The 26665-nt window shown below is 40.9% G+C and overlaps 1 protein-coding gene across 1 annotated transcript; it reads left to right on the top strand.

Annotated features, from left to right (window-relative positions):
• Positions 1-10166: 10166 nt before the first annotated feature.
• Positions 10167-24824, top strand: LOC307231597 (DEP domain-containing protein 7-like; the record flags this gene model as incomplete). The annotated part of the gene is made up of 11 exons (XM_080002362.1): positions 10167-10233; positions 10584-10769; positions 10859-11000; positions 12741-12886; positions 13960-14149; positions 14248-14387; positions 16474-16599; positions 18645-18787; positions 22215-22340; positions 22424-22499; positions 24619-24824. The coding sequence occupies 11 exons, from the start codon at positions 10167-10169 to the stop codon at positions 24822-24824; spliced, it is 1548 nt and encodes a 515-aa protein (XP_079858488.1).
• Positions 24825-26665: the final 1841 nt, after the last annotated feature.

The following is a 26665-nucleotide window of genomic DNA, read 5'->3' as shown; positions in this document are numbered from 1 at the left end:
GCCACCGTTAGCATGGGCCTAGTTATAAAATATTATAATAGAGATATTTTCTCTGGTGTTCTGGTGGTTCAAGTGTCGCACACTCCCTTTCCTGTTACTTCAGATGAGCTGCCACCTCCGTCCCTCCCCTGCCCTCCTCTCCACGGCCCTCCTCCCTTCATTCCTCCCACTCCCACCTGCTCTCTGTCAACAATTTGTGTAATTGGAAAACCCTTCCTTACCAGCTCGGTTGATTTCTTCTCCAAAGTGTACTTGGACAGCTGTAAAAGGGCATTAAAAGAAAGTGATGTTTTGCATGTTTTGATTCTGATGCCCAAAGCATTGAAGTGCCAATCTCAAAGATTTTAATTATAATAAATGCCTGTTAAGTCACTATCTATCGCCGAATGAGGTAACACAAAGATGATGGAGCCTCAGGCCCACTGATGAAAGCCCTTGCATTTGCAGTATTCTGAGTATTAAGAACCGGGTGTCTATGGCAACTTTCCTGCCATGCATTCAAATTCATGCATTCATGTGTACTGTTGACCTTGAATTGTTATGGAGGCGTGGTCCAGGTGCTAATTACCAACTGAATGACGTCACACAGGCAACACAGTTTGGTTCGCTGGGATGTGAGGTCCAAAAACACACCTGTAATTACCGCTTTTCGCCATAGGTGCTGCCAAAAACAACAAAACAGAAAGCTTCGAGATTGCCACTTTAAGGAGAAATATAGTAAGAAATATATATACGCTTCCAACACACACCACACATATATTCATCAAATATAGGATATTATTGTGGATAAAGTTCCTACATAATAGAAAAACATCTGAATTCTGGATTAAAAGGGTACATATTATATTCTATTTTCTATATATCTATTATTAAACGTATTATCCAGCACTTGGCATTTTCGCCCAAAATATATATAAAAAAACAAACAAACAGACATCTGTTTATTAAGTCAAGATTATATATTTCTTTAAATTCTGATAAATGAAGATACCTAACTGTATGATACTGAAATCTTTAAGTAGAATATATATTCAATTTTTTTAATATCATAAATATATATGATAGAAGTAATTGGACTGCACAACCAGATTAACGGAACAGGTCCCATTGGAATAATGCAACCTTATAAAAGCAGACAGCAATTAAATGACTCCAATCTAAACGGCTACTGATTTAAAAATGCTAATACTTTAAACCAGACCATGTCACGGCAATAAATACAATCAAGGCTCAATTCAGCCAAAGCACCGCCTTGAGTGTCTCCCAGACAGAATATCCATATTGCTCTCTATTGTCTCAATAAAGTGGCCAGGCTGTTAAAGAGCGACAGAGCGTGAGGCGGCAGTATATCACCTCTGCACCATCAGGCCCATAGACTAACACTCCGGGGCCAGGCGGTGTCAGGCTCACACTCCAGCACTCCAGGTCCAGGATCAGACCTTAAACGGCTGTTGTTACTGTGTCCTATTATAGCAAAGTTTTAGCAAAGACAATCTTCTAAATTCCATCCTAGGTTTTCTTTTGTGTTGACAAAAGTAAATAGTGTTTGTCTAACATTTGAAATTTGTTGTTTAATTTCTAAGTTTGTTGATTCATATTTAATCAAACAAATCTAATAAGAATGTGTTGATACCATCAAAAACACATTAATAAAGGAATTTCTGGAATAAATAATAGATAATAAATCCCGGTAAAAAAAGAAGCAAGAAAACAATCATCCGGAACATTTTTGACCCATCATATGCATATTAGGCTTAAAGCGTAATGCTTGTCCAAAGCGATTCGCATTTACATAGAGAAATGTCCCCGAAATGCCACACATCATAACAAAACCTCCCAATATTTACTTATCTACAGTGTGGTCATTTGCATCACACAGCCTTCTTTGGTACACCTTGTGGGTCTCAAGTTATTATGTCACTAAAACTATTTTCTAGTCTAGTTGTTGAGTCTATAGAAGACTAGATAAACCAGTTAAAACCAATTCTTATATTATAACTCCTCACTTTTTAACTGTTTTAAGGATCATTAATGAAATGTTCTGCTGTACACACAGCTTACACACATTTAAATACATATGGACAGTTTATGAATAAGGACATTGGTGTATATAGGGAAAAGAGAAGGTGTTGCTGTGTGTATGTGTGTGTACCTGTAACGACTTGAGCTCTTCCTTCAAGCTGCTGATCTCCTTGTCTCTTAATTCAGCGGTAAGTTGATGCACTCCCTACACAACATGACTGCGTTATTGTGGGACTGGTGATTTTTTATTTATTTTTTGTCAGGAGAAAAAGGCCAATAAATAACCAGAGCGTGACGGGAAGGAATTCCTTGCAAGGGACAACATTAGACTACTATGCTGAGCAAATTTATTTCTCTGATGAATTATAAATCAAGTGAAATACTACGCAGATCTAGGTGACTTATTTACCGATCAGAAATTCATACCTTTTCCTCCTCAATACCTCTGATTTTTCCCTGAAACTTCACAGAAGGGTATGAATTATTAAGGAGGTTGTTCACTATCGCCACAAAGTTAAAGGGATTTAATTTACACACGCTGTAGGCTGACCTGCTTTTTGATGCTGCTGAGGGCCTCAGCATGCTGCTTGGACAGTGTTTCAATCTGATGCTGTAAAGACTCCTGCAGCACAACAGAATACTTAATGATTGCTGAGATGAAACATGACCAACAAATTGAACTTAACTGACTATATACCGACTGTATAGCAAAGATATCCAACTAACTAAATTCAAGGACTTTCGAGGCACTATTTCTTTCATTTTCATAGACTTCATGCAAAATCATCGATTATCATACATTTTCAATGTGATCTTTATTTCTTAAAAAATATTGTAATCTTAGTCCCATTGTCTATTATTTATATTAGTATATATTATATCTATTATTAATCAAATTTTCATGTACTATTGTAAATGTCTATTTGCAACCATGCTATATTAAATGTTAAATTTCCGTGGCGTCATCTGTCGTAAAAGCGATTCTGTTGCTTTTCTACATGTATTACATTAAGATTTGAATAATAAAACCAGGGGGAATATCACAGGTTTTCAATCATTCATCATCTTTTGATGTACTTCAGCACAAAGGGGGCTATTTTCAAAGTATTCCAGTACTTCAATTTCTGAGGATTAAATTCAAGCACATCAAGCACATCAAGGACAAGGGGTTAGAACCCTGCACTAAAAGCCAGCACGGATGTCTGTACAATGTTTTGTCACACCTTCTGCCACTCTAGCTCCTGTTTCTCCAACACCAGCTTACTGATCTGCTCCTCGTGGCGAATCTCTGCATCCTACCAACATGGAAAGACAGGAATCGAAAAGTAACAAACTTGTTTTCTCCCCTCCGACTCCCAAGCTGGTATATATGCGGAGTTGAACGTGAACTCTGCGGTAACTTTCCCAAGTGTGTGCCTTTGTATTTAGTTTTAGTGGAAGCCCCCAGAGAGAGCGGACCATTAAAAGGGAGGTGATATTTGTGGAGAGCCATCCCTATCCTCCCTCCTCCCGTGGCCAAGGCAGGTAAAAGTCAATTGCTTTCTTTCTATATCTATGGCTCTTTTTAATGTGCACGTGGGAGCTGGTCAGCACCCTGAGCTCATTTTATAAGTTCCCATTAAACTCTGCTACTAGCGTGCCGCTAGACTTGGGGAAGAAATGCAAAGGAGATGAAGCTGTTGTTTTTCCAATGAGAATTAATTAAAATAAAACACTAAAATGCTGAATTTATCCTTAAAAACGACATAAGTCAAAACAGCAAACTATGGGTGACCGAGAGGCTTACAGAGGCTTTACCTCATAATAATAAATAATCTTCATTATGCAATGCATCATATTATATTAAAGGGGACTTATTATGAAAAACTCACTTTTTCAGTGCTTGTGCACATACATTTGGGTCTCTGATGGGCTTACAAACACACAAACTGTGAAATAAGACTTTTGTCAGAAAACATGTCCTGAAACTCCCCGTTCAGATTTTTGTAATCTTCGTACATCACAGGAACCACAGTAGAATTACAACTGCCCCCCAACTGAGAAACTCACCAAACAAATCTTTGAAAAAAGAGGAATAAATACCAAATGTCCGTGAAAAAACGGCAGACGATGGAAATGTAAATATTTAAAAAATAATTCTTCTGTGCGTTTCTCCAAACAAAACCAATAAAAATTGTGTGTTTTTATCGTAGATGTTTTTTTTTTTTTTTTTTTTTTACGCCATTTACACGAAACAAAAAAAATCGCTGAGGCCAAGTTTCCTGGTGTGTTGCGATGTAGTGTCCGTGTCTCCCACAAGCTTGGAGCACGCCAATGAAGGTGGGAACAAACTTTTAAATGAGGCCTTGTAGATCTCTTATTAGTGAAGATTCAGCAGTTGGATTGCTTATTTCTCGCCTCAATTTGCTCAGAAACAGATTTTGGTGGACTGATAAGGTGAAATCGGTGAAAGGTCCGGAGTAAATACAATGGATGGCTCCTCCCACTAAAAGCAGCCCGTTTTGGAACAGGATCGTATAGAGATATGTTAGAATCAGTAGAATGCATAATCTGAGTGGTATTTTCAGCAAAAAACGTCCAAAACATGTGTTGGGGACCTCACAGACCTATATTAAATTTAAAAAGGAGCGCAATAGGTCTCCTTTAAAAATTTTAATACCATTCTAAATGTAGCCTTTGGAAAGGACAAACTCCCTATTATACGGTATAGAAAGAAAATTTTATATTTATAGGTGTTGATATTTGAAGCTGATATTTATGTTTTAATTATCTTTTTTTTTTTTAAATCATACAGCTTTCATTTACTGTTTTAAGAATACTTAAAACTTGTAAATTCCTATGTTAAAAACAATCTTTTTCAATTACTTTACTTGTTCTACACCCTTACGTAAACATTTCACCCACCGGAGTAACTAAAAGAAATGTCCCTCCATATGAAAACAAAAGCCGAAAACAAAGACATTGTAGTGTGTGACCTGCTGGGGAATGTTCCAGCATCGTCCGCACATCCTCTCTCCTCTGAACCTCTCCACCCTCTCCATAAACGACGCAACTACAAAGTGCTAGTGTTGATAACGGCAGCGCCTGAGGAGGATCACGCTGATTTAATGTCTTGTGTGTGTTTTTTTTTGTCCTAGAAAAGACGATCATAACAATAAAAACCAAATGGCGACATATAGTTATTTTTGCTCCTTTAAGCTTTAAGCACATCCAGTCTTTTGTGTCAGGTTGAATGTTTTTGCTGGAGGCTACAAATGAAAATATATATATATATATATATATATATATATATTTATATTGGTGGATTTAAAAAATAATATTATTTGCTTATCTTTGGGAGCAAAGTTTGTGTTTAATGCTGATAATCATTTTGAATTTATTTGCCTTTTTCCAGGGGAAGGCATTATAAACCACTACTTTCTAAATTAATTCCTGTCTATTTTCTTCATAAAAACAAAACATTTGAAACCCTTAAAAATGTTTCTTTTATGGAAACATTTTTTTTTTTCAGACTTTTAATGACCCACAGACACCCCTCTGTAGAAGATCCTGGCACTTACTGTATATATAGGGCAAAATGGTCTTTGCAGGCTGAGGATCTAAAATCGAATCGTTATCAAGATCCTCTCAAATTACCCTTAAACTTATAAAGTTTTGATACAATTCATTTTTATACGTTCTGAAACTATATAGATTCATAAGGAACCAAAACAAAGTTCCTCCTGTACCCTTCGAATATGCAGCTCCTTGATAGCCTCAAGCAGACAGGTTTTAAACTCCAACACCTGAAGTGAGATTTTGCCGCTGCTTTCCACTTTACAGGGGTCGTAAGGGAGAGACAGCTCCTGCGCTAAGTCATGTCCTCCTACCTGCAGAGGGAACATATTATTAGATCACAATCAACGGAACATATTGTATATGGGAGTCACTGCATTCAGCAGAAATGTATCATCGTTACAATTCAGAGAGGTACATGAATAAAGACTAGACACAGTAAGTGGACTCTGCAGAGAGGGTAATAAATATTGATGCTGAATGCCATATTTTCTGTGTCTAAGTTAAGATAAATTAGTAGCCTGACGCCAACAAACATCAGTTCATAATCAAATCCTCAATGGATAAGATAATTCTGACTCAATTAGGATTATGTAAATCTTTTCTGCACTTGACATGTAAGGCCTGGAAAATAGCCCTTACACCACACTTAGCCTTTGCCGTTCTAAATAGTTTTATCACGCCAAGTTTCCATGAATGTAAAAAGAGCAAAAAAAAAAAAAAAACATCTTCAGAGACTAATTTTGTAATTCTGAAATGTTGTTTGTTCCAATCTTAATATAAAGCGTCGGTCATTGAAGGTCATGTATTTTCTTCTGCCCCCAGTGGCTGTAACTCACAGTGTTTTGGGAGGGGACTTCCCCAGAGTCTGCACTAGAATCCATTGAATTGTTTGAAGGATGACGGGGTAAAGGCTTTGCTGAGGCACTGCCCCCCCTTCCCTGTTAATCAGGAGAAAAAAACAATTATATCGGAAAAGGTTAATAGAATAGGCCGTTTAAGCAGCAATGTTCCGCTTTTCACCTTGTACGCTCATAATTGGTTCCTCACCTGGAATTTTTACTCCAAGATTATTTCATCGGAATTAAGAGCCTATTACATTAGAACCCCGTAAAGCTTCCCAGTAACGACAATCTCACATAATGGCTTTGAAATGACCATTAGGTTTTGTTCTTAGTTTGATACCAGAGCCGTCTCGGTTCAAATGAAGCTGCCCATTGACACTAATAGGGGTCAGAGCAATAACACCCAATGGACAAATTGTTCTCTCCATTGCTTTTTAAATTCTAAAAGTTATTTGAATTGACCTGTGGGTGATCTTGTTGCTACCGTCTCTTTCCTATCATCACTGCGTGACTGACACACACACATTCGACCGCTTGAATGCACTCACACACACAAAACCAAGACATAATGGCAAAATGTGATTGACTGTTTAAGGGGGAGGTCTCCACTAGCGAATGATCTCTTAATAGAACGGATCTTATTCTCCCATTTGACTTGTGCTGACATCAATCACATAAGAGGTGTGTGTGTGTGTGTGTGTGTGTGTATGTGTGTGTGTGTGTGTGTGTGGGGGGGGGGGGCGCTTAAATGATCCCTGCTGGAATTTGATACTATCGTAAAATCACACGTGACCCCAGGCACAGAAAGCAGGGAATCTGTGAATCTGTGATTGTTTGTATATTGGGTTGGAGAGAAGGTATGTGTGTGTGTGTTTTAAATGTATGTGTTTGTGTGTGTGAGTGTTAAGGGAGTGGACCCTTCTCGTGCACTTGAGCAGTTGTTAACCACATCCCTCCAATCCATGAAAAGCTAAATTAAAAAGGACAGCCAGCCCTCTGATGGGATCATTTCTATCAAGCCGCATGATGTCTGTATTATCTTCTCAGTGAGTTATATGTAATTGTTTGAAGCAATGTTGAAGAAGAAAAAGGTGTTGTTGCAGCATGATGAGTTAATAATAGAACCTATAGACCCATGTCAACATGGTATGAAGGTCATCAGCCTCAAATAAGGACACTACTGCAAAGACATTTTTTTATATTGACAAATTATTGCCAACACTCCTATAAAAACAAATAAATGCAGGCACTAATAATAATGACATGAGATCAAATCTTATCCAATTAACTTATTTAGGCTGAAATACGCGAATATTCATAATGATACTGTAAATAGGATTGATCATCAAATATGGATGCTTCAATCAGTGTTTTTCAACTACTGTCCCGTCGCACACACTAATGCGCCGTGAGAACATGCAACGTGAACATCTTCAAAATTCCGCTTAAATAAAACGTTTTTTGTATGGAAATTAGCTGTTGTGTTGCAAGATCAGGTGTAGTAGCAGAGCCCGTAGGATCATGAAGGATCCTCATCACCCCAACAACGGACTGTTTCAGCTGCTGCGGTCAGGCAAGCGCCTCCGCAGTCACACAGCGAGAACAGAGAGACTGAGACTGAGTTTTTTCCCGCACGCCATTAGAACTGTCAACGCTGACCTCACCAGGGGTCCTAACTGAGCCATACACTAGGCTCCACTACCTACTGTACTGTATGTAGCATACTGTACCGCATACTGTGTCACTGTTCAGGGTTGTTTGTGATGCTGTATTGCTGCGCCGTACTGTTGTATACTGAGCTGTATTATCCCAAACACTACCTCACTCTATTCACATTCACATGCCACTTTAATTCACATGCCACTTTAAATGCACATATCTGTATATACAAAGGCATATTCCTTCTATCTATTCCATTTTATTTCAATTTATTTTTATTGTATTTTATTCTATATATTTTTATCTTATTCTATAAGTATTCCACTTACTGTATTACGTTTAAGGAGTCAGTTAGTCGGTCTATTAGAAAGGAATTTTCTACTTTTTATTTTATTTTATTTTTTTATTTTTTCCTAGGACATATTGTGTGCTATCACCGGGTGCGTTGCATTACATTTCACTGCATATATGTATGGAAGTATGTATATGTATGTGACAAATAAAAATCTTGAATCTTGAATCTTGAATCTTGAAGATCAGAATTGCAAGGCTGTGCTAATGAATAAATTCGAGCCAGAATAACAGCTTTGTGTTCACCAGAACAAGCTAAAATTTCACACTGAAATTGTGTGATGTTTTTAGTGGTAAACGGAATAGTGGTGAGCCGCGGGATTATTTAATTGTAAAAAATGTGCCGCTGTAGATTGCAGCCGGAAAACGCTATTCTATTACATTATTATCATACTATTCTACTCACCCTCTCCAACCAGGGGACAGTCCTGGTGTCTCAGAGAAAGAGAGATAGACAGATAGACAGACAGACAGATAGATAGACAGATAGACAGCTCTGTGTTGAATGCTTTGAAACCTAGTTGACCAACAGCCATGCCATATTTAAATTAATTATATCTTTATATATATATCTATATCTATATATTATACATTTTTTATCAACAACGTGTGGCTAATCTCACCGACTTAAGGTGTTCCTACTTTTAGGATTGCCGCTGTTGATGATTTGATGATGTTTGCCCTTGACTCGCTGTCGCTATCGCTTCGAACAGTAACGTTACATAATGATATATTCTGGCAATTCAACTTGTAAACTGTCCACATACATTCCTCAACATTAATAGACATTGTTGCACGTTTATTTAATAGGCAAACCCTCCTGGAAAACACTCACCTTCCTAAACAACAGATGTATTGCTCTTTTCTTTTGTCAAGGTGCTACCTGGTGTAGTAGGACAGGCAAAACGTTAAGCTAAGCTAAAGTCATGCTTTCGTTTCTGTCCTGTCCCTAGTTGTCCGTATCTAAAAAAAAAAAAATAAATGTGTTATGACTTGTGTCAATCATACAAACATGCACCTCCAGTCTAGGTTTGTTTTCCTTTCGTTTTCCTTCTCTGGCGGGAAGCGCAACGTCAGAAAAATTGGGCGTCCATTGACGGACCGCCGCGCGCAGGCGCACTGACCGCGCTCAGGTCAGGTGAGCGCGCGGGTGCAGCAACCTGCTCTCCTTGATGCTGCGTTTGGCGGATGTCAAAGCTCGGAAAAATCCGACCTTCTACTGGGAAAACCCAAAAGGGACGGAAAATGAACTTGGCTGGATCGCAATTTTTTTGTTATATACCATGTGTTATTATCATTGATAATAATAATAATAATAACAATAATACGAACATCAATAATATACATTTTAAATTTACTAAAATTAAGTTTAATCCAGTCATTAAATGTTAAGTCAATATCAATTAATTGAATTCAAATTTTCATTTGAATTTCAATTCATGTTTTGTAAAATATTAATATTCTATATAGGCATGATTATATTAATCATACATGTACGTATATACAATTAAATAAACATTATTTTTCATATTCATTTTCATTAACCAAAAACAGGGACAGTCCATCACAGCGACCAGACGGACGAGAACGCTCTGGCAGAATATCCCTTGCTGTTTGGCGCGATCTAGCGGCCCAACAGAGGAGGCGTTTAAAAATGGCGTCCTCTGATGGACGTAATGTAGAAAAGGTGCGAAAGGTGCGGATCCTCTAATTGCTTTTACATCGATCGCAAACATGACCTCGGTCAAGGAGAGAGTCGCGGCGCTCAAGTTTGCGGAGAAATTGTGTGTGCGTCCACCAGGTAAGTGAGATTGTTATGGCTTCTTTTGTTGTGTTTTCCACCTTCAAAGTGTGTGTGTGTGTGTGTGTGTGTGTGTGTGTGTGTGTGTGTGTGTGTGTGTGTGTGTGTGTGTGTGTGTGTGTGTGTGTGTGTGTGTGTGTGTGTGTGTGTGTGTGTACGCGGAAACGTATTTTTACGGTGTGAATTTAAGCTTTTTTTTTTTTTAATTATTAGTTATTATAACTTATTCTTTCAATGTGAGCTACCTCAACACAATTTCCGTCCAGGGACGGGGGAAAAAAAAATGTCTCTGTTCTCTCCTTCCCTCGATTTTCCATCTATCTAACTGTTGGGATCCTCTGAACGCCCAGCTCTCGGGGTGCTTACTCGGACCGTCCGGTCGTCCTCGCTGTGGAGTGGGCTCATCGTCCACTTGAGGTCCTCGGTGAAGGTGAAGCGTCGCAGGCTCCACCTGAAGTCCCACGGCGACAGTTTCCTGGGCTCCGAGGCCGTGGACACGCTGGCCGACCACCTGGCTCACCTCAAGGGCCTCCAAGGTGAGGGTGGTTCATCATCCGCCAGTGTGGCTTCTGGGATTATACGAAGGGTTTTCCTGCTCTACCCGAGGCCTTTCCTTTCCCAGCAGATGGGCGTGTGACCAGGGACAAGGTGGCGTGCGTGTGTCAGGCTCTGCTGGACTGCAAGGTGTTCGAAGCCGTGGGGACCAAGGTGTTGGGGAAAGCCAAGAGAGCGGATCGGTTCGAGGACTCCAAGAGTGCTCTTTACAGGTCGGTTTTTGCACACGCATGTACCGGTATCAAAGTGAGGTCCGAGTAAATACACCTGGTTAGTGAGGACCCATGTTTGTGGCGCATTTCGAAACCAACGGAATGGTCAATTCAGAGGCCGGTCATCACAGTGTAAATCTGAACCATTATTTTGTTTAAAAAATAAAATATAAATCATAATTGAATATCTGGTATTTATTTTTTTTGTTTTGTTTTTTTAGCTTCTACTTTTAAAAATAGCCATTCAATGCACAAGGGTAAATGACAAAAGGTTTTTAAACGGGCTTAAAAAATGTTTTTGTATCTTGTAAATAATATAAATACGTTTATTCACATTATGTTGTTAAGTAGTTAAGTATAAGTTGAAAGACTTGGTTTGTTAGATTTTATTTTTTATTTTTTGCCAATTTGTTTAATGTCAGGCGGTACAACTGTAAATAAAGTATTTGTATGCCTTTTCACTGTCTAACACAACGTTTAAAAAAAGTTGAAAGTGGTTTGAAATTGAACGTACTTTATAGAGCTTTTTTTCTATTTCACGTGAGTCTTCATATCTAGGTTATTTTAATTATAATTAATTTGGACACAAAAAGAAAAGAGTCATGCCATTGACCCATTTATGTGATGCATGTAGTTTGTCCTATAGTTTTTCTCCTCTGAGATTATTGTAGCAAACACGCCTGGTTATGATACAAAATGTGGTACTGGCCATTCAACGTCAATTTATCTCCTAAATGTTTGAACAGGTTCATATGCTCTCCTATCCCCTCAGTTGATGAACTGGAGAGAGGTGTACTGAGTCAAGGCATTCAGTCCTTCTTTGGCAATGTTCCTTCTGACAGGTACGGCGACTGTGGTTGTGAAAATGTAGGTTATTAAAAAAAAAAAAAGTCAGCTATCCAACTGTTTTTTGCGTATTCAGTGTGAAGTAGGCTTAAGAGCGGGGCCGGCGCTTCCTATAGGCCGTCGACGAGGATGCGATCGTATGCGTGCAACATTTTTATAAAATAAATATTTGTTTGCTGAAATACTGCATATTTTTGAAATGTTAATTTTCAGATTTAAACAATTACAAGGCTTGCAGTTATATCAATGAGTCAATATTCTACTATGATTGAAGGTTTTTCTGTTTACAATTCAATAGTTATATAAAAATTATTCATATCAATTAATTTAATCAGAACACGTGGGCCTGGCCTACAGGAAAGAGCAGTTTAGATTTTGACTGTTTCCAATGTTGTTTTGGTCATACTATAGAATGATTTATTGCTTGTGTTTAGTGAATAATACAGAAGATAAGGAATTAAAAAAATAAATAAATTGCATATTCAATTATTCGCAAAATTGGTCTAAAAAAATTGCAATTTGATTATTTTCCCAAATCGTTCAGCCCTTGTGCCAACTCATGTCTGATTGGCGTGCCAAAATGTAGGTTATTTAATTCTACACCCTTTCCTTATGGAACGGAATAAGCACCGTACGTAATGAGGACACTTTCTCCATCACTGTCTTACACACCCCCAGTCGATAGTTGGCCCAGAGCGGCAAAATGGCTAGAGCCGGCCCTGCTTAGGAGACTGTAACGTCTAGCAAGAATATAACTGCTCTACTTTTTTAAAGTTATTCTTTGTACGTCCAAAATGCTTAGGGATATGAAAATTATTTATTAATCTGTTATTTTTTTATTTTAAGGCATGGAGAGCCGGTGTCCCCTCAGACGGTACCTTTTCGACTGTGTAGCCCTGAGAAATCTGACCATTTGCCTTCTCCGACCAACGCCAGACTCCTAGAGATACCCTTCCGAGCCAGCCAATCACAGGAGAGCAGAGAGAAGTGGAGTCTGAGTCCCAGCAGGGTGCACACAGACTCCCCGCTACCCCAGTCATGTAAGCGAGCCATGCTATGAAAATATGGCAATATTGGAGAGAAGAAAAATGTTGGGTGGGGGGTAAGAATTTGACGAGTCTGAAATGTCTTGGAAGGACAGGTCTAAATTGTTGTTTTAAATTCTCTTAACTTAACAAAAATTTGACTTGTTTGTCTGAGCATACTTTTAGATGACTATCTTAAGTAAAGTGATGGATAAATAGATATTTCATTCATCCCCGGAGGAAAGTTTTAGTGTCACACCAGCTCACATCAGAATACGATGGGGAAAGTATTAACAATTAAAATGGGGAAAAATAAACTGGCATTGTACAATAATCATACGGATTAGCTGAACATTTTAAATCACATAAGTACGTCTAAATCTGAGGACTAACTACAAGCTAAAAAAAAATGGGGAATGTGCATTAAACAATAAAAATAAACTTTATAATAAAATTATGCATAGAATTGGCTATTACAATAACTTACTGATAAACAAGAGTTTACAAAAAGCAATACAATAAATAAACCTACAAATTAATAATAAAAATGTCAAATATACAATAAACCTAACGCTAACCAATAAATATAATAAATAAAACCTAGAAACCTCCGAACAAACACAATAACACTAACAAGAGTAATTTGGCTATATACAAATGTAATGATGTGAACAATAAACAACAGAAAATGGATTTGTTTTGGCAGACACAAGGCACAAGATTTCGGTATTGACATGCCATTAACATGGCTGTGGCACTTTCGCCACCCCATGCCACCAAAGTGCCGTTTTCAGGGCACAGAGACACAGACAACAGGGGATTGTTAACACCAGTTTATTGTAGAGATGAGGCTGGGTGGAATTAGCCAGGAGCAGATTGAACATGTCATGACAGGGGCTCCTATCCTGAGTGTGTTTGTGGAAGGATATTTAACCTGCTGCTCATTAGAGCAACCAACGAGCGTCAAGTGTAGCTGCTCTACCCATCCACACACCGCAATGGCAAAAGTAATTATTTCGTGAAAACAAAATGGCAACTTTCCTCAAATCTTGCTCTCTACGCACCTTTTGTGTTCCTGTTTCTCCCAGTGGTCAATGAAGTATGGCGGGAGCAGACCACCCTGAGGCTGCTGAAGCTGGTAGAGCTTCCCCTACTGGAAGGTGTGCTTCAGTGCAGCCGTTCCCCTCCGCCCCACCAGCTGGCTCACGGCAACCCTGACCTCATCTACAGCAGCAACCACCTGGACAGGCAGATCCTCAAGGCCTTCAGAGACTGCCAGTGGGGTTGACTCGCACTCATTCACAAAAATGAATATAATGCAAACATTTTTAGCTGAACTGAAAATGGACCCAGGCGTACCCACATCTTCTTCCCAGCGACGACGAGTGGCTCTGTGCAGCGCTGGACTGCCTGGACTTTCTCCCCGACCAGCCGGTGGTGGAGCTGAGCAGGGAGCTGCCCAGGTGCTTCCCCCATGACCAGGACGGCCCAGTCCCCACGGCAGCGGTTGATGAAGGTGAATGGATTTACTTTTCATGCCCAACTTTATTGTATTGGTTTATTGTATATTGCTGGATTTGACAAGAAAATCTTATTTACAATACAGTATCACTTATTTTTAAGGGGAGGGGGGGAGTATGTTCATTTGTTTGTTCTATTCGGCTTATTTCATTGTTTTTCTGTGAATTTTATGTTTCTAGGTAAGTCCTCATTAGGTGGATTGTATATTTTTCATTTTTTGTGGATGTATTGTTGGGTTTATTTTTCTTGTTAATTGAAACGTTTCCTATCCTCCTGTTAATTTCTAGATTTGTTGTGTATCTTGCCAATTCTTTCATAATTGTTGATATTTCTTTAGGTTTATTTTATTGATTTATTTAGTCAATTCTTAGATTTACATTCATTGTTTTATAAGTGGGTTAGTTTAATATGGATTTTTTTTTGTCAGCTTGATTTTTATTTATACATTCCCTATTTTTCTATCTTCTTGTTAATCCTTAGCTCCATTACATTTTGCCATTTTATATTTGAATTATGTCCAGTACAGGTAGTCCTAACTTAACCGCCTACCTTTTAAACGACCGTTTGGACTCACGACCAGCTCTCTGACCAGTCTGTATTGTACGCTGCTTACTGTACAATACCGCTGCGTGTGCGGTGTCTCAGCGTCAGGCATCTCATCGCGCATCACCGTTCTCAGTCCGTCTCATTCCTGCAGTCTGTCAATATTCACTACACTATCATTTGCAATGGCCACGTCTCCTTACTGTGAAATAACACAGGTCTTTGCTTATCGACCAATTCACTTCACGGAACGCGTGTGTGCATCAGGTAGAGAGAAGCTTCATTCCAAGGGGGGGAAAGTCATATCCCACAGCCCTAATATTAAAATGGCCACATTACAAGTGTCAGTGTTACCCAGTATGCGCACACTGGGCATACTGGGTGACACTGTGCAATATGATGAGAGTTTTATTTATTTATATATATATATATATATATATATATATATATATATAAATAAAAACTATTTGGAGCACGAACCAAAGCTAGATTTTTGGGGCCGATCCCAATTTTGAAGAGTCCTAGCCCACCGATGAATGATATTTTGTTAAAGTGCAAAATTGGAAAAACATATATTTATTAAAGTTTCTATATTTGAGAACTTAAAACCAAACAAATAAATGAAAATAAACACACAAATAAAAATACACACAAAGATCTATTTGATAGATTAAAAAAATGTAAAACATAAGTTTATAAAAAATTTTTCCGAGTTTTAGTGAAGCCTCATCACTTCTGAGACGAATTTGTTTTCCGAGTTTCCCATGAGCACAGCTTACAGCTTGGAGAGCTGTGTCGTGTCTTAACGCGAGGGTGAACAACCGTGATGGATTTATAATGCCTAGTCTGACTTCTGTGCGTATTTTGGTGAGTAACTTAAAAGTAGTCTAAAACAGATAGGTACAGGATAAATAATAAATGTTTTTTTGTTTATTATGCTTATTTAAAAATCGGGACACATGGGCTGCATAACTGCTGATCCCAATGTGGTCAAAAAAAGTCAAATAATGAATGGTATCGGTCAGGATTTTTTTTTATACTGTTTCATCACTATGTCGGCAGCAGAACTGCTTTACGACAATATGTGACGCCATTTGGAGTCACCTTGCTTTACGTTAGCTGCACATGAGAGCGACATAAACAAACATGGAGTGTGGCGCTTTGCGGACCAATCACGGCGCACAGAGCTGAACACGGAAGGGGGGGGGACAAAAAAACAACTGTCCCTTGTTTACAACTTTCTAAAACAAATCTTTCTAAACATAAATTTGTGTTTGATAAGGTAATATCAAATAGCAAGATGGCACCAGTCATGTGTGTGTCATGTAAAAGTGAACACAAACAATAAATTCGAGTCATGTCTCAAGTCACGAATCCTTAATGTCCAAGTTTAGTCTAAAGTAATTTGTTTTCTGTCAAGTTACAAGTCATCAAAACAGTGACTCGAGTCCAAGTCGCAGTGACTCTGGTCCACATCTCTGCTATGTATGTCACATGTGTACCTGAGGCCTGATAACCATTGTAGCGTTCCCCTCCAGGTGGTTTGATCCAGTGTAAGCTGCTTGCCTATGGGACGCTGGCCGAGCACTACAGCCACGCCGACAGGTCTCCGCTGCTGCCGGAGTGCTTGACGGATGTTTACACGGCTGTCATTGACCTGCTGGGTGAGACCTACCACTGGTTGTTTAAATGGTCCTGCTTTACATTGATGGGCAAATCTCGTGACCAGGGCCGTGCGTAGAACATTAGGGGAGGGGACAAAAATCTGAAAGAGGGCAGTTTTCACTGGTGGAAGGAAGGGAGGGAGGGAGGTCTGGACTCGCGTGTGTGAGCGAATAAATTATTTTCAGACACCGGACCGAGTTTTACAGCAGTGGTGTAAAAGCGCAATTTCACTTAAACTGTTGGGTGCCAAATACCACAAATTACATAGTGCTGCTGTCTTAAAGCAAGTAAGTGAAACATGATGGATGCAGTCAAGAAAGAAAGGGAAAGCTGCCAAAAATAGCCAATTTCTTTAAAAAAGAAAGACAAGATGGCAAACAGTCATTGTTTCACTGAACAAGAGCCGAATAAGACAACTTCGCAAAGCGGAAAGCCCGTAGTGCACCTATGATGCAAGTAGAACTTATTTGACTAATAATCAAGCTACACACTTGTGCTTTGTGTTTAAGGCCTATGCACAGACATGAACAATGTTGTCACTGATGGGTGCCCTGTCACCAGAATGTTTTCATCCGTGTCAAGGTGCCCTGTCAGCAAATAGATTTTCATCTGTTATGGTGCTCCAACACCTGACTGATAGATCTATTTATTTAAGTATAGCACGGCGGTCTGTTTTCTTAATAATTTAATTTAGGTTTTGACTGTGCGGTGCCTTTCGCTGTTGCTGGTCCTTTTAAAGCTGCATGCTTTCACTTTCATTTGCTGACGTTATGTTACGTGACATGACATAATTGTGGCCGTTTCACCTACCACACGCTACCTGGGTGGCATTTTCAGGGACCTCCAGCACAGAGACACACACAAAGGGGTTGAGAAGATACCAGGGGGAAAAAAAAATGCCTGGACCCTGACATGGGGTTTCCATATCTCAAACCAATAAAAGTCCAACAAAAAATGACTGATCCCCTTCCACGGGGCCTGGTTCCCCGGAACAGCATGGTCCACCGGCGACCTTCCCCGAGGGCGACAATACAGACTACCCCTCCTCCCTTCCGGAGCGTGGAGCCTCGGGCTGCTGTGCTGGCTGGTGGCCGCAATAGCCAAGACGTGGCCGGCCTTGGCTATTGCGGAGGCTGCTTGGAGGGGGATCGGGCTGCTGCTGGGCGGAGCTGCTAGCTGTAAGCAGTTGGTGATTGCTGCAGCTTCTTCTCCACCCGTCCTCCGCTGTCCCCCTGGGTGCTGCTGCTGCCAGTCGAGAATGTTTCTCGAGTTCTAGTGAAGCATCATCACTTCCGAGATGTCTTCGTCTTCGGACGGCCCTTCTGTGTCCCTTCCCCGTGCTGAAGAGTCCCTATTCAGATGCCACTGTGGCAGTTTCGCCGAACACACGCCACCCAAGTGGCGTTTTCAGGGACCTCTGGCACAGAGACACATGGTGGGGTTGAGAAGATGCCAATTTATTGTAGAGAGCAGCAGATGGTGTGTGTGTTTTACCTGCTGCTCATTAGACCAACCACTTGGGGGGGGGGGGTTATTTGATTGGTGAATAAGGCTGCTATTGTAGTGGAACAATCCATACAGGAGGAAGGCAGGCCGCAAACTGAATAGCAAGTGGAACATTGTAATGGGGACCCGCTTTGACCATCTTGCATTGGGGCCCGGCGCAGACTCGTTACCCCATTGATCTTAGAGGGCACTCTAGAGGGCACGTTTCCTCGGTCGTAGGGGCACTCTTGAGGGATCAATTCCAATGAGTGGATATTTGCTTTTAGAGAATGAAATCCTTCATTTGCATTGAAGTGGATGTGCCCCATCCTTGAAATGCAAACAACCTTTTAGTGCTTTAAACGTTAGAAAACTACAATCTAAGCATATTGTTGCATTTTTTCTTTCCTTCCAAATGCTGTTGTAGTCCTAATCAAAACAATGCAGCAATCACACCAAAATGTGACGAAACCACCGATCAAGCACAATCTAACAAATTTGTTCCCTTGTGATTATTGCAGTCCATCGTCATAAAGAAAATCACTTATTTCCCTCCCAGTGAATGCTAAGCTGGACCAAGCTCTGGAGGCGCTCCAGCTGTGTCTGAAGTTGCTGCCGCAGAGTCGCAGAGAGGAGCTGCGCAGGCTGCTCAACTTCATGTGTCTGGCTGCAGAGCCACAGGGAACCAGACTGGACAAAGAAGTGAGACTTACATCCTTATCGTTTATTTTATTTTCTTATGTCACCTTTATTTAACCAGGGAAATTCCTATTGAGATTAGAAGTCTACAAATCTTACAAGAGTGTCCCATGGCCAAAATAGGCAGCAGCACAACTAACAGGGTAGCAAACATAAAAAAAAACGACATAACAATTTCCAATCAAAATAAAGAATAAATTAGTCATAAAATATCAAACATATTCGTCACAAATCATCAAAATCAGGGATCAAACAGGGGCACTACAGTATGAATCAGTCAAAACATCTACAGTCAGATGTGCCTGCCTCCAAGTGATTTTAGAATGAATTTAAATGCATCCAGTAAGACCAGCTCCCGAAGAATGTGGTCATTTTGCAACTTATTCCAAGCAAAGGGAGCAACATACCTAAACGCCGTTTTTCCCAATCCAGTACGGACTTTAGGGACAGATGGTAGGAATATGTCCTGGGAGCGAAGACAAACTTTTCCTTCTCTTCCCAAGGATGTAGATCCGTAGGTAAGATAGAAGCAGACCAAGAACAGCCTTTGTAAATAAAAAAATATGCTGGTAGTTCAATCTATGGGGTGGACAAGGCATCCTAACCGGGCATACAAAGAGCAATGGTGAGTAAGGGCTTTACATCTTGTAATAAACCTCAGTGCTCCATGGTAGACAGTATCTAGCACGTGTAGGCATTGCAAAGCTCCATGCATGTACTGTTTATAACCTCCCCATAGTCCAGCACAGACATAAAGGTGGCAGCAACAAGTTTTCTTTGGGCCTTGAAGGAAAAGCAAGTCTTGTTTCAACTTTTAACCAACTACAGATTGTGAGGCTTAAAAGACAATCATCAATTACAATTCCTACATCTTTGTAGTGATATACAGATTCTATCTCAGAGCCCTGAAAAGTGGTGATCGATGGAAGGTTTAGTGGATTTGACTTTGCAAATGAAAATATCGTGAGTTTTGTTTTTGTCTGCATTCAAAACAAGTTTTAAATCGCATCTTAAAGGAAAAGTGAGTCATTTTATTTTTTAACATGAGCCATATTTATATATGTATCACACACACAAAAAGTTAGGGATATTCGGCTTTCGGGTGAAATTTCAGGATGAACCTAAAATGCACTATAACCTTTACAGGTGAACTTATATTGACCTTCTCTAAACGTTTGAATGCACATGTCCAACTGTTCAATGTTTCAGTACTTTTTGCACAACTTGCTGTTCTCTAACAAGGAGCTGAACGTCAAAATTCACAACGGGTGTTTGATCCATGAATCGACCATGAATCGAATACATTTCCTGGTTCAGAATTAGAATTGGTATTTAAACAGTCCATCATGCTGTTCACATTTTGACATCATGAGACCAAGACGACACCTAACAATTGATCAACAGTACCTCGCCATTGTGAGGCTTCAAACAGGATGTTCTCAGAGGGAAGTGGCCACTGAGCTTAGAGTGTCACAGAGTGTCATCAGCAGCTTGCAACAGAGATACAGAGACTGGAAGAGTCACAGAAAGGCATAGAAGTGGATGTTCTTTGGCCACATCCCACACTGATGACTGCTTCATTGTGAACAGTGCCCTGTGAAACCGGATGATGATGCCACTCAACTCCAGGCACATTTAAGGGCGGTGAGTCACCCAAGTGTCACGTCAGACCATTCAAAACCGTTGACATCAGCGTGGTCTGCGTGCTAGACGACCTGCAGGGGTACCTGACCACACCACCAGGCACAGGCATCATCGTCTTCCACGGGCCAGGGAGCATTTACACTGGACGAGGAAACAGTGGCCTCAGTGCTGTTCTCTGATGAAAGTCAATTCACGTTGAGCAGAAATGATGGCCGCCAACGATGTTGGAGACGTCAAGGAGAGTGCTACGCATCAGCCACTGTTGTCACCAGACGAGCCTTTGGTGGTGGTGGTGTTACAGTGTGGGCAGGTGTGTCTAGTCAAAACAGAACTGCCCTACACTTTGTGAATGGTACAGTGACAAGCCCATACTACCTGAATAACATCATTAATCCAGTCATTGTGCCCCTGCATGAACAACACAGGCCTCATTTCATCTTCATGGACGACAATGCTCCAGCTCATGGAGGTCGCATCATTAGGGAACGGCTGCTGGAGACTGGGGTACCTCAAATGGAGTGGCCTGCACTTTCTCCAGACCTGAATCCCATAGAAAACCTATGGGATCAGCTGAGTGGCCGTGTAGAGGCTCGTAGCTCTGTCCCCCAGAACCTCAATGACCTGAGGGCCGCCCTTCAAGAAGAGTGGGGTGCCATGCCTCAGCAGACAATAAGTCGACTTGTGAACAGCATGAGACGTCGTTGTCAAGCTGTAATTGATGCTCAAGGGCACATGACAAGTTATTGAGACATTGACATTTTTTGTTGTGGTAAACCCACCACTGTTGTTGGCTTTTGTTTCAATAAATTATTTGAGGTGAGGAAATCACCATTGCATGCTTCTACTTAAATGCCCTACTTTCATGATATAATATCACTGTAGCATGAACTTTATAACTTTTTGTGTGTGTGTGTGTGTGTGTGTGTGTGTGTGTGTGTGTGTGTGTGTGTGTGTGTGTGTGTGTGTGTGTGTGTGTGTGTGTGTGTGTGTGTGTGTGTGTGTGTGTGTGTGTGTGTGTGTGTGTGGTGATTTTTGCCCAGTAGTCGGCTGAAGCTATTCAATCAATTTAAGAGCGTCTGATCACTCTTACTCTGTGTTCCCAAAAATAAAATCTGGTTTAGGTGGAGAAAGTACCGGTGTCTTCCTATTAATGTTACGCCTTCCCGTAGTTGGTGCTAGGGAACCAAGATTCTTTGGTGTCAGTCAAATCGTATAGTATTCACGGTGCCAAGGCGTTGTGTGGCTTTATTTTATTCTTAGATATTTTATTAATCCTAGGGGGGGGGGACTGGTTGTCTGCATTTGACGCATTCTAGTATCTTAGGTATTTAGGAGCAGTGAAATAAGAAAGAAATAATGATACAAATTGAAATAAAATAAATGCAAAGTTTGATACCCAGGAATCTGATTTATTCAGTGTGATTGAACCATCAATAACATAACAATCACTTTTGAAGCTAAGAGACACTTTCTTTAAAAGTGGCATCAGAACATTAACTCAGTAATATTAGTCGGAAGAAAAACACGTTTTCTGTACTGGTATTGACATTTTGTGGTACTGTGATGAAAATGTGATATGTAAAGTGGTTAGCAGGAAAATCATTCCCTTTTTCATTTTTGGGAAGCACTTAAGACACAATTTAAAGGTGCAGGTCCTTCATAGAAAACAAACGAAGGTTACACAAACCAGTGTAACCAGTAAAACTAACGACTGGAAATGGAATAAAAGCATTTTCTACCACAAAGGAACCTGCTTTTCCGTCTACTTGTGACGTGTACCTCCTAGATGGAAAACCGCTTCGCAGTGAAGAGGTCCTTCTCCAGGGCCATCGTCCACAGCAGGGCTCTGTCCAAGGAGAACGAAGACCTCCTGGTGGTGTTCATGCTCAGCAACAGGCAGGACATCTTCAAGGTGGATGAAGAACGTTTATATCGTCATGGATGGAAGTGGAGTCGGATCACGGCAAATCAACATGTTTTCATTTTCACCTCCAGATACCAGGGGCTCTTCACAAGGTAGTGAGTGACAAACTGGACAACATGGCACGCGAGATACAACCGGATGTAACTGGTAATTGTTGTTTTGTTTTTTTCCCATGTAAGTGTAAAGTCTGATTCACACAGAATCCGTATCTGTGTCAGACAGCCGGATCCTCCCCCTAACCCTGGTCTGATGAACTGCGTCTTGAGTTTCGCATCATAAAATGCTAGGGAAACCCTAACCCAATTTTCCTTTATATAATGTTTGCAAAGTGCAAAAAAAAAGAAGTAAGAACACACACAATTGACTCTTGGGCAGAGAGCGGTTCCCTGCTGAAGAGATTTATTGATGGCGAATATGGTGACATCAAAGGTTAATGTTACTGTTATTATTTTATATACATCACTGATTTACTAAGTTTTAAGCCTAGTTCGGGGGAGAAAAAAAAAAAAAGACTCACTTCCGGTTAATAGTCATTTGATTTGTCTTTCCGCACCGCAGCATGTGCTTTTCAGGTGTGGAATCTGACTCGTAGCGTAGGAAATAATTGACTTCTGGTTTGTTATTGTCGTTTATCAGATTCGGTGTGAAACGGGCTTTAGTGTTGGTGTGGTAATAAAATCTTATTCTAAAAGGCAAAAAGAATGTATGAAGGTCCCAATTTCACAAAAACAGTCTCACAACACATTTCTTCACATAGAAATCACTATTTAATCTTCACACATACTGTATACACACACGGCCACAAGGCAATTTTAATTAGAACTTTTCAATTTTTACATTCATAGGTACTTCATAATATCCAAAAAACTAGTACAATTGTTGGGTTAGGATTTGTGTGTAATACTGAGCAGCAAGGTGTACAGAGCTGTAGTAACTACAGGGGAATAAAGTTGATCAGCCACAGCATGAAGTTATGGGAAAGGGTAGTGGAAGCTAGGTTAAGAGGAGAGGTGGGGATCAGCGAGCAGCAGTATGGTTTCATGCCAGGAAAGAGTACTACAGATGCAATGTTTGCTTTAAGAATACTGATGGAAAAGTACAGGGAAGGCCAGAGGGAGTTGCAGTGTGTCTTTGTGGATTTAGAGAAAGCATACGATAGGGTGCCGAGAGAGGAAGTGTGGAATTGCATGAGGAAGTCGGGGGTTACAGAGAAGTACGTAAGAGTGGTACAGGATATGGATGAGGGCAGACAGACAGTAGTAAGGTGTGCGGTAGGCGTGATGAAGGCATTCAAAGTGGAGGTGAGACTGCATCAAGGATCAGCTCTGAGCCCTTTCTTGTTTGCGATGGTGATGGACAGGTTAACAGATGAAATCAAGCAGGGGTCTCCGTGGACTATGATGTTCGCGGATGACATTGTGATCTGTAGCGAGAGTAGGGAGCAGGTTGAGGAGAGCCTGGAGAAGTGGAGGCATGCATTAGAGAGAAGAGGAATGAAAGTCAGCAGGAGTAAGACACAATACATGTCGCTGAATGGGAGGGAGAGCGGCGAAAAGCTGAGAATGCAAGGAGTGGAGGTGGAGGAGGCGGATGAGTTCAAGTACTTGGGGGTCGACCATCCAAAGCAGCAGAGAGTGCGGAAGAGAGGTGAAGAAGAGAGTACAGGCAGGGTGGAGTGGGTGGAGAAGAGCGTCTGGAGTGATCTGTGACAGAAGGGTTCCAGCAAGAGTGAAGGGCAAGGTCTACAGGACGGTAGTGGAACAGCTATGTTGTACAGTTTAGAGGCGGTGGCACTGACAAAAAGGCAGGTGGCTGAACTGGAGGTGGCAGAGTTGACGATGTTGAGATTTTCATTGGGAGTGACAAGGATGGACAGGATTAAGAATGAGTACATTAGAGGGGCAGCTCAGGTTGGACAGTTTGGTGGAAAAGTGAGAGAGGCCAGATTGAGATGGTTTGGACACGTGTGTAGGAGAGATGAGAGTTACATTGGGAGAAGGAGGCTGAGGATCCTTCTCCCAAGAGGCAAGAGGAAAAGAGGAAGGCCAAAGAGAAGCTTTATGGATGTGGTGAGGGCGGACATGCAGGCGATTGGTGTAAGGAGGAAGATGCACAGAACAGAAGGTATTGGAGGCAGATGATCTGCTGTGGCAAAACCCTAACGGGAGCAACCTAAAGAAAAAAAAAAAAATTGGGCTGGGACCAATTGGGGTGGGGGGTGTAATAACTTATTTTATTAATGTCCTTTATTTCTCCTCTGCTCCAGGCCCTATGCTGGTCCAACACGTGTCTTGTTGCGTCGACTCGGCTAAACTGACCACGGACAAGGAGCTGAGGGCCCTGCTGGACGGCATCTACCTGGACCCCAAGATTTCAGCCAAGGGGAAGAAGCGTCTGCTCAGGCAGTTTAACCAAGCTCACCCCGAGGTCTTCCATCAGTACTTTGGTGACTCCGCCCTCAACGTGCTGTAAATGTATTGCGGTCAAAAGAACATCCCAATTTGTGCTTTCTTGCCTACACTAATTTTATCAGTCGGCGGACTGGAGGTTTATAAAGGTGTAGGACTGAAGTTGAAGAAAGAATCATTAAACATTAAATTGTTTTTGTTTTTTGCAATTGTCTTCTGAAATCAATGGAAAAATAAATAAAGATATGTATTAAACTTTACAGCAACTTTATTATTTACTGTATGTTTCGAATTCTGGGGTTTGTCTGCTCAGACCAGACGACAAAGCAGACGGATTTCATTTACTTCTGATGGGAGGCGGCGACAAGGGGCAAAGGAGACGCGACGCCATCTTGGAGACTTGGTGACGGGAGAAAGTTCAGTGGAGTTCAACTTTATGCTAATTAGCTGTGACACGGGCCAGCGATAACACATTTCCGCTAGTCCGTCCATTTATAAACACTGAACCAACCCTTGACTTGGGTTCCTACAAAACAATTGTTACCAAAATAGAGGAAAAGCACATTGTTGTGGTAACCAGTTTCCCCGTGCTTTACCGTACACTCACACCAGAAGGGATCGCCGCCGTCTGTGGCCATTCCTGTTCAACTAATCGCTAGTTTAAGTCATAGCAGCGTACAAACAGATTAATGTGCACATAGCTGCATTCATTTATTTAGAAATATATGAATTTTTAAGTGACATTTTATAAATGACTAAAAAATAACAAACATTTAATATATGTTAGCCTGGGAACGAGACCAATCTGCAGGTCATGTTTTGTTTGCTCTGCACAATACGTCTGGCCACCCTCCCATTCAGCCCGATTTCCACCCGACCTTGCCAGGGTCGGGCCAATCACAACCGTTTATCTGCTATGGTGCAGATTTGACACGATGACACAGCTTACCAAGATGGCCGCTGCTGATGTAGAGCGGTCTGTTGAATCCGCTATTGACGTTGAGGCACCTTACCAAGATGGCTGCCACTGGGCGGGTTCTGTTGAAGGTGCTATCGCGACACTATTAAACAAACTGGACGGTATACAGTATTTTCTCTAAAAAGATTTTGTTTATAAGAAAGGTGTGTTTTGCTGTACTTCTGACAGGATTTGTTAAAAGTTTAATTTACAAATTCACTCGCTCAGCGCTACGCCACACGTTTCGTTGCTCTGATTGGTTGTAGGTTTTTCCAATTACAACCAGAGACATTTTGGTCTGCACCCGTTGGTAACGCCCTTTGGAAATCTGAAATGAATCGAGATTCCAGACAAAAACGCATTTGCGAATTGGTTTTGGCGATGCCGGGCTAAATATACAGTATGCAACATTACCCCATAAATCAAGTGCCATCCCTCTGGCCCTGCACCACTCCTGCTTCTCTTTTTTCCTCTCTCTCGCTTCTGTATGTGGGTGACCAGGTGTCCCTCAGTACGTAGTAGGCTACTGCACAGCATTTTTATCCCTGGTACCACATACTAAGAAAACATCCCACATTCTGATCGGCTCTAGTTTCCAAAATCTGGCTTTTATTCAATGGCTGTGAAGAAAGCAGCTGTCATCGGGGGGCTGCGTTGGATCTGAGTCAAACTGCGCACACATAGGTCCCAGTGCAGGTTACCCCATCACCATCTTTGCTACTCCAACCAGCAAAAATGCATACAAAACACCAAAGTCACAAACTATGCAGATTTAGGCGGAATAACTTATTTTAGTATTTTACAAAACTTTCAAAAAGAGTTGAGTTTTTAAACTTTGCACGGGAGGAATAACACGTGAAACGACGGGGCAGGCTCAAAAAAAATTGTCCTTTAAGAAGCTACGAACTAAGAGGAAGAATAGAAATGTTTATTATTATTTTTTAAGT

This window comes from Zeus faber (genome assembly GCF_960531495.2).
Source record: "Zeus faber genome assembly, chromosome: 6".
NCBI classification, from domain to species: Eukaryota; Metazoa; Chordata; class Actinopteri; order Zeiformes; family Zeidae; genus Zeus; species Zeus faber.
This window is presented reverse-complemented; position numbering and strand designations above follow the sequence as displayed.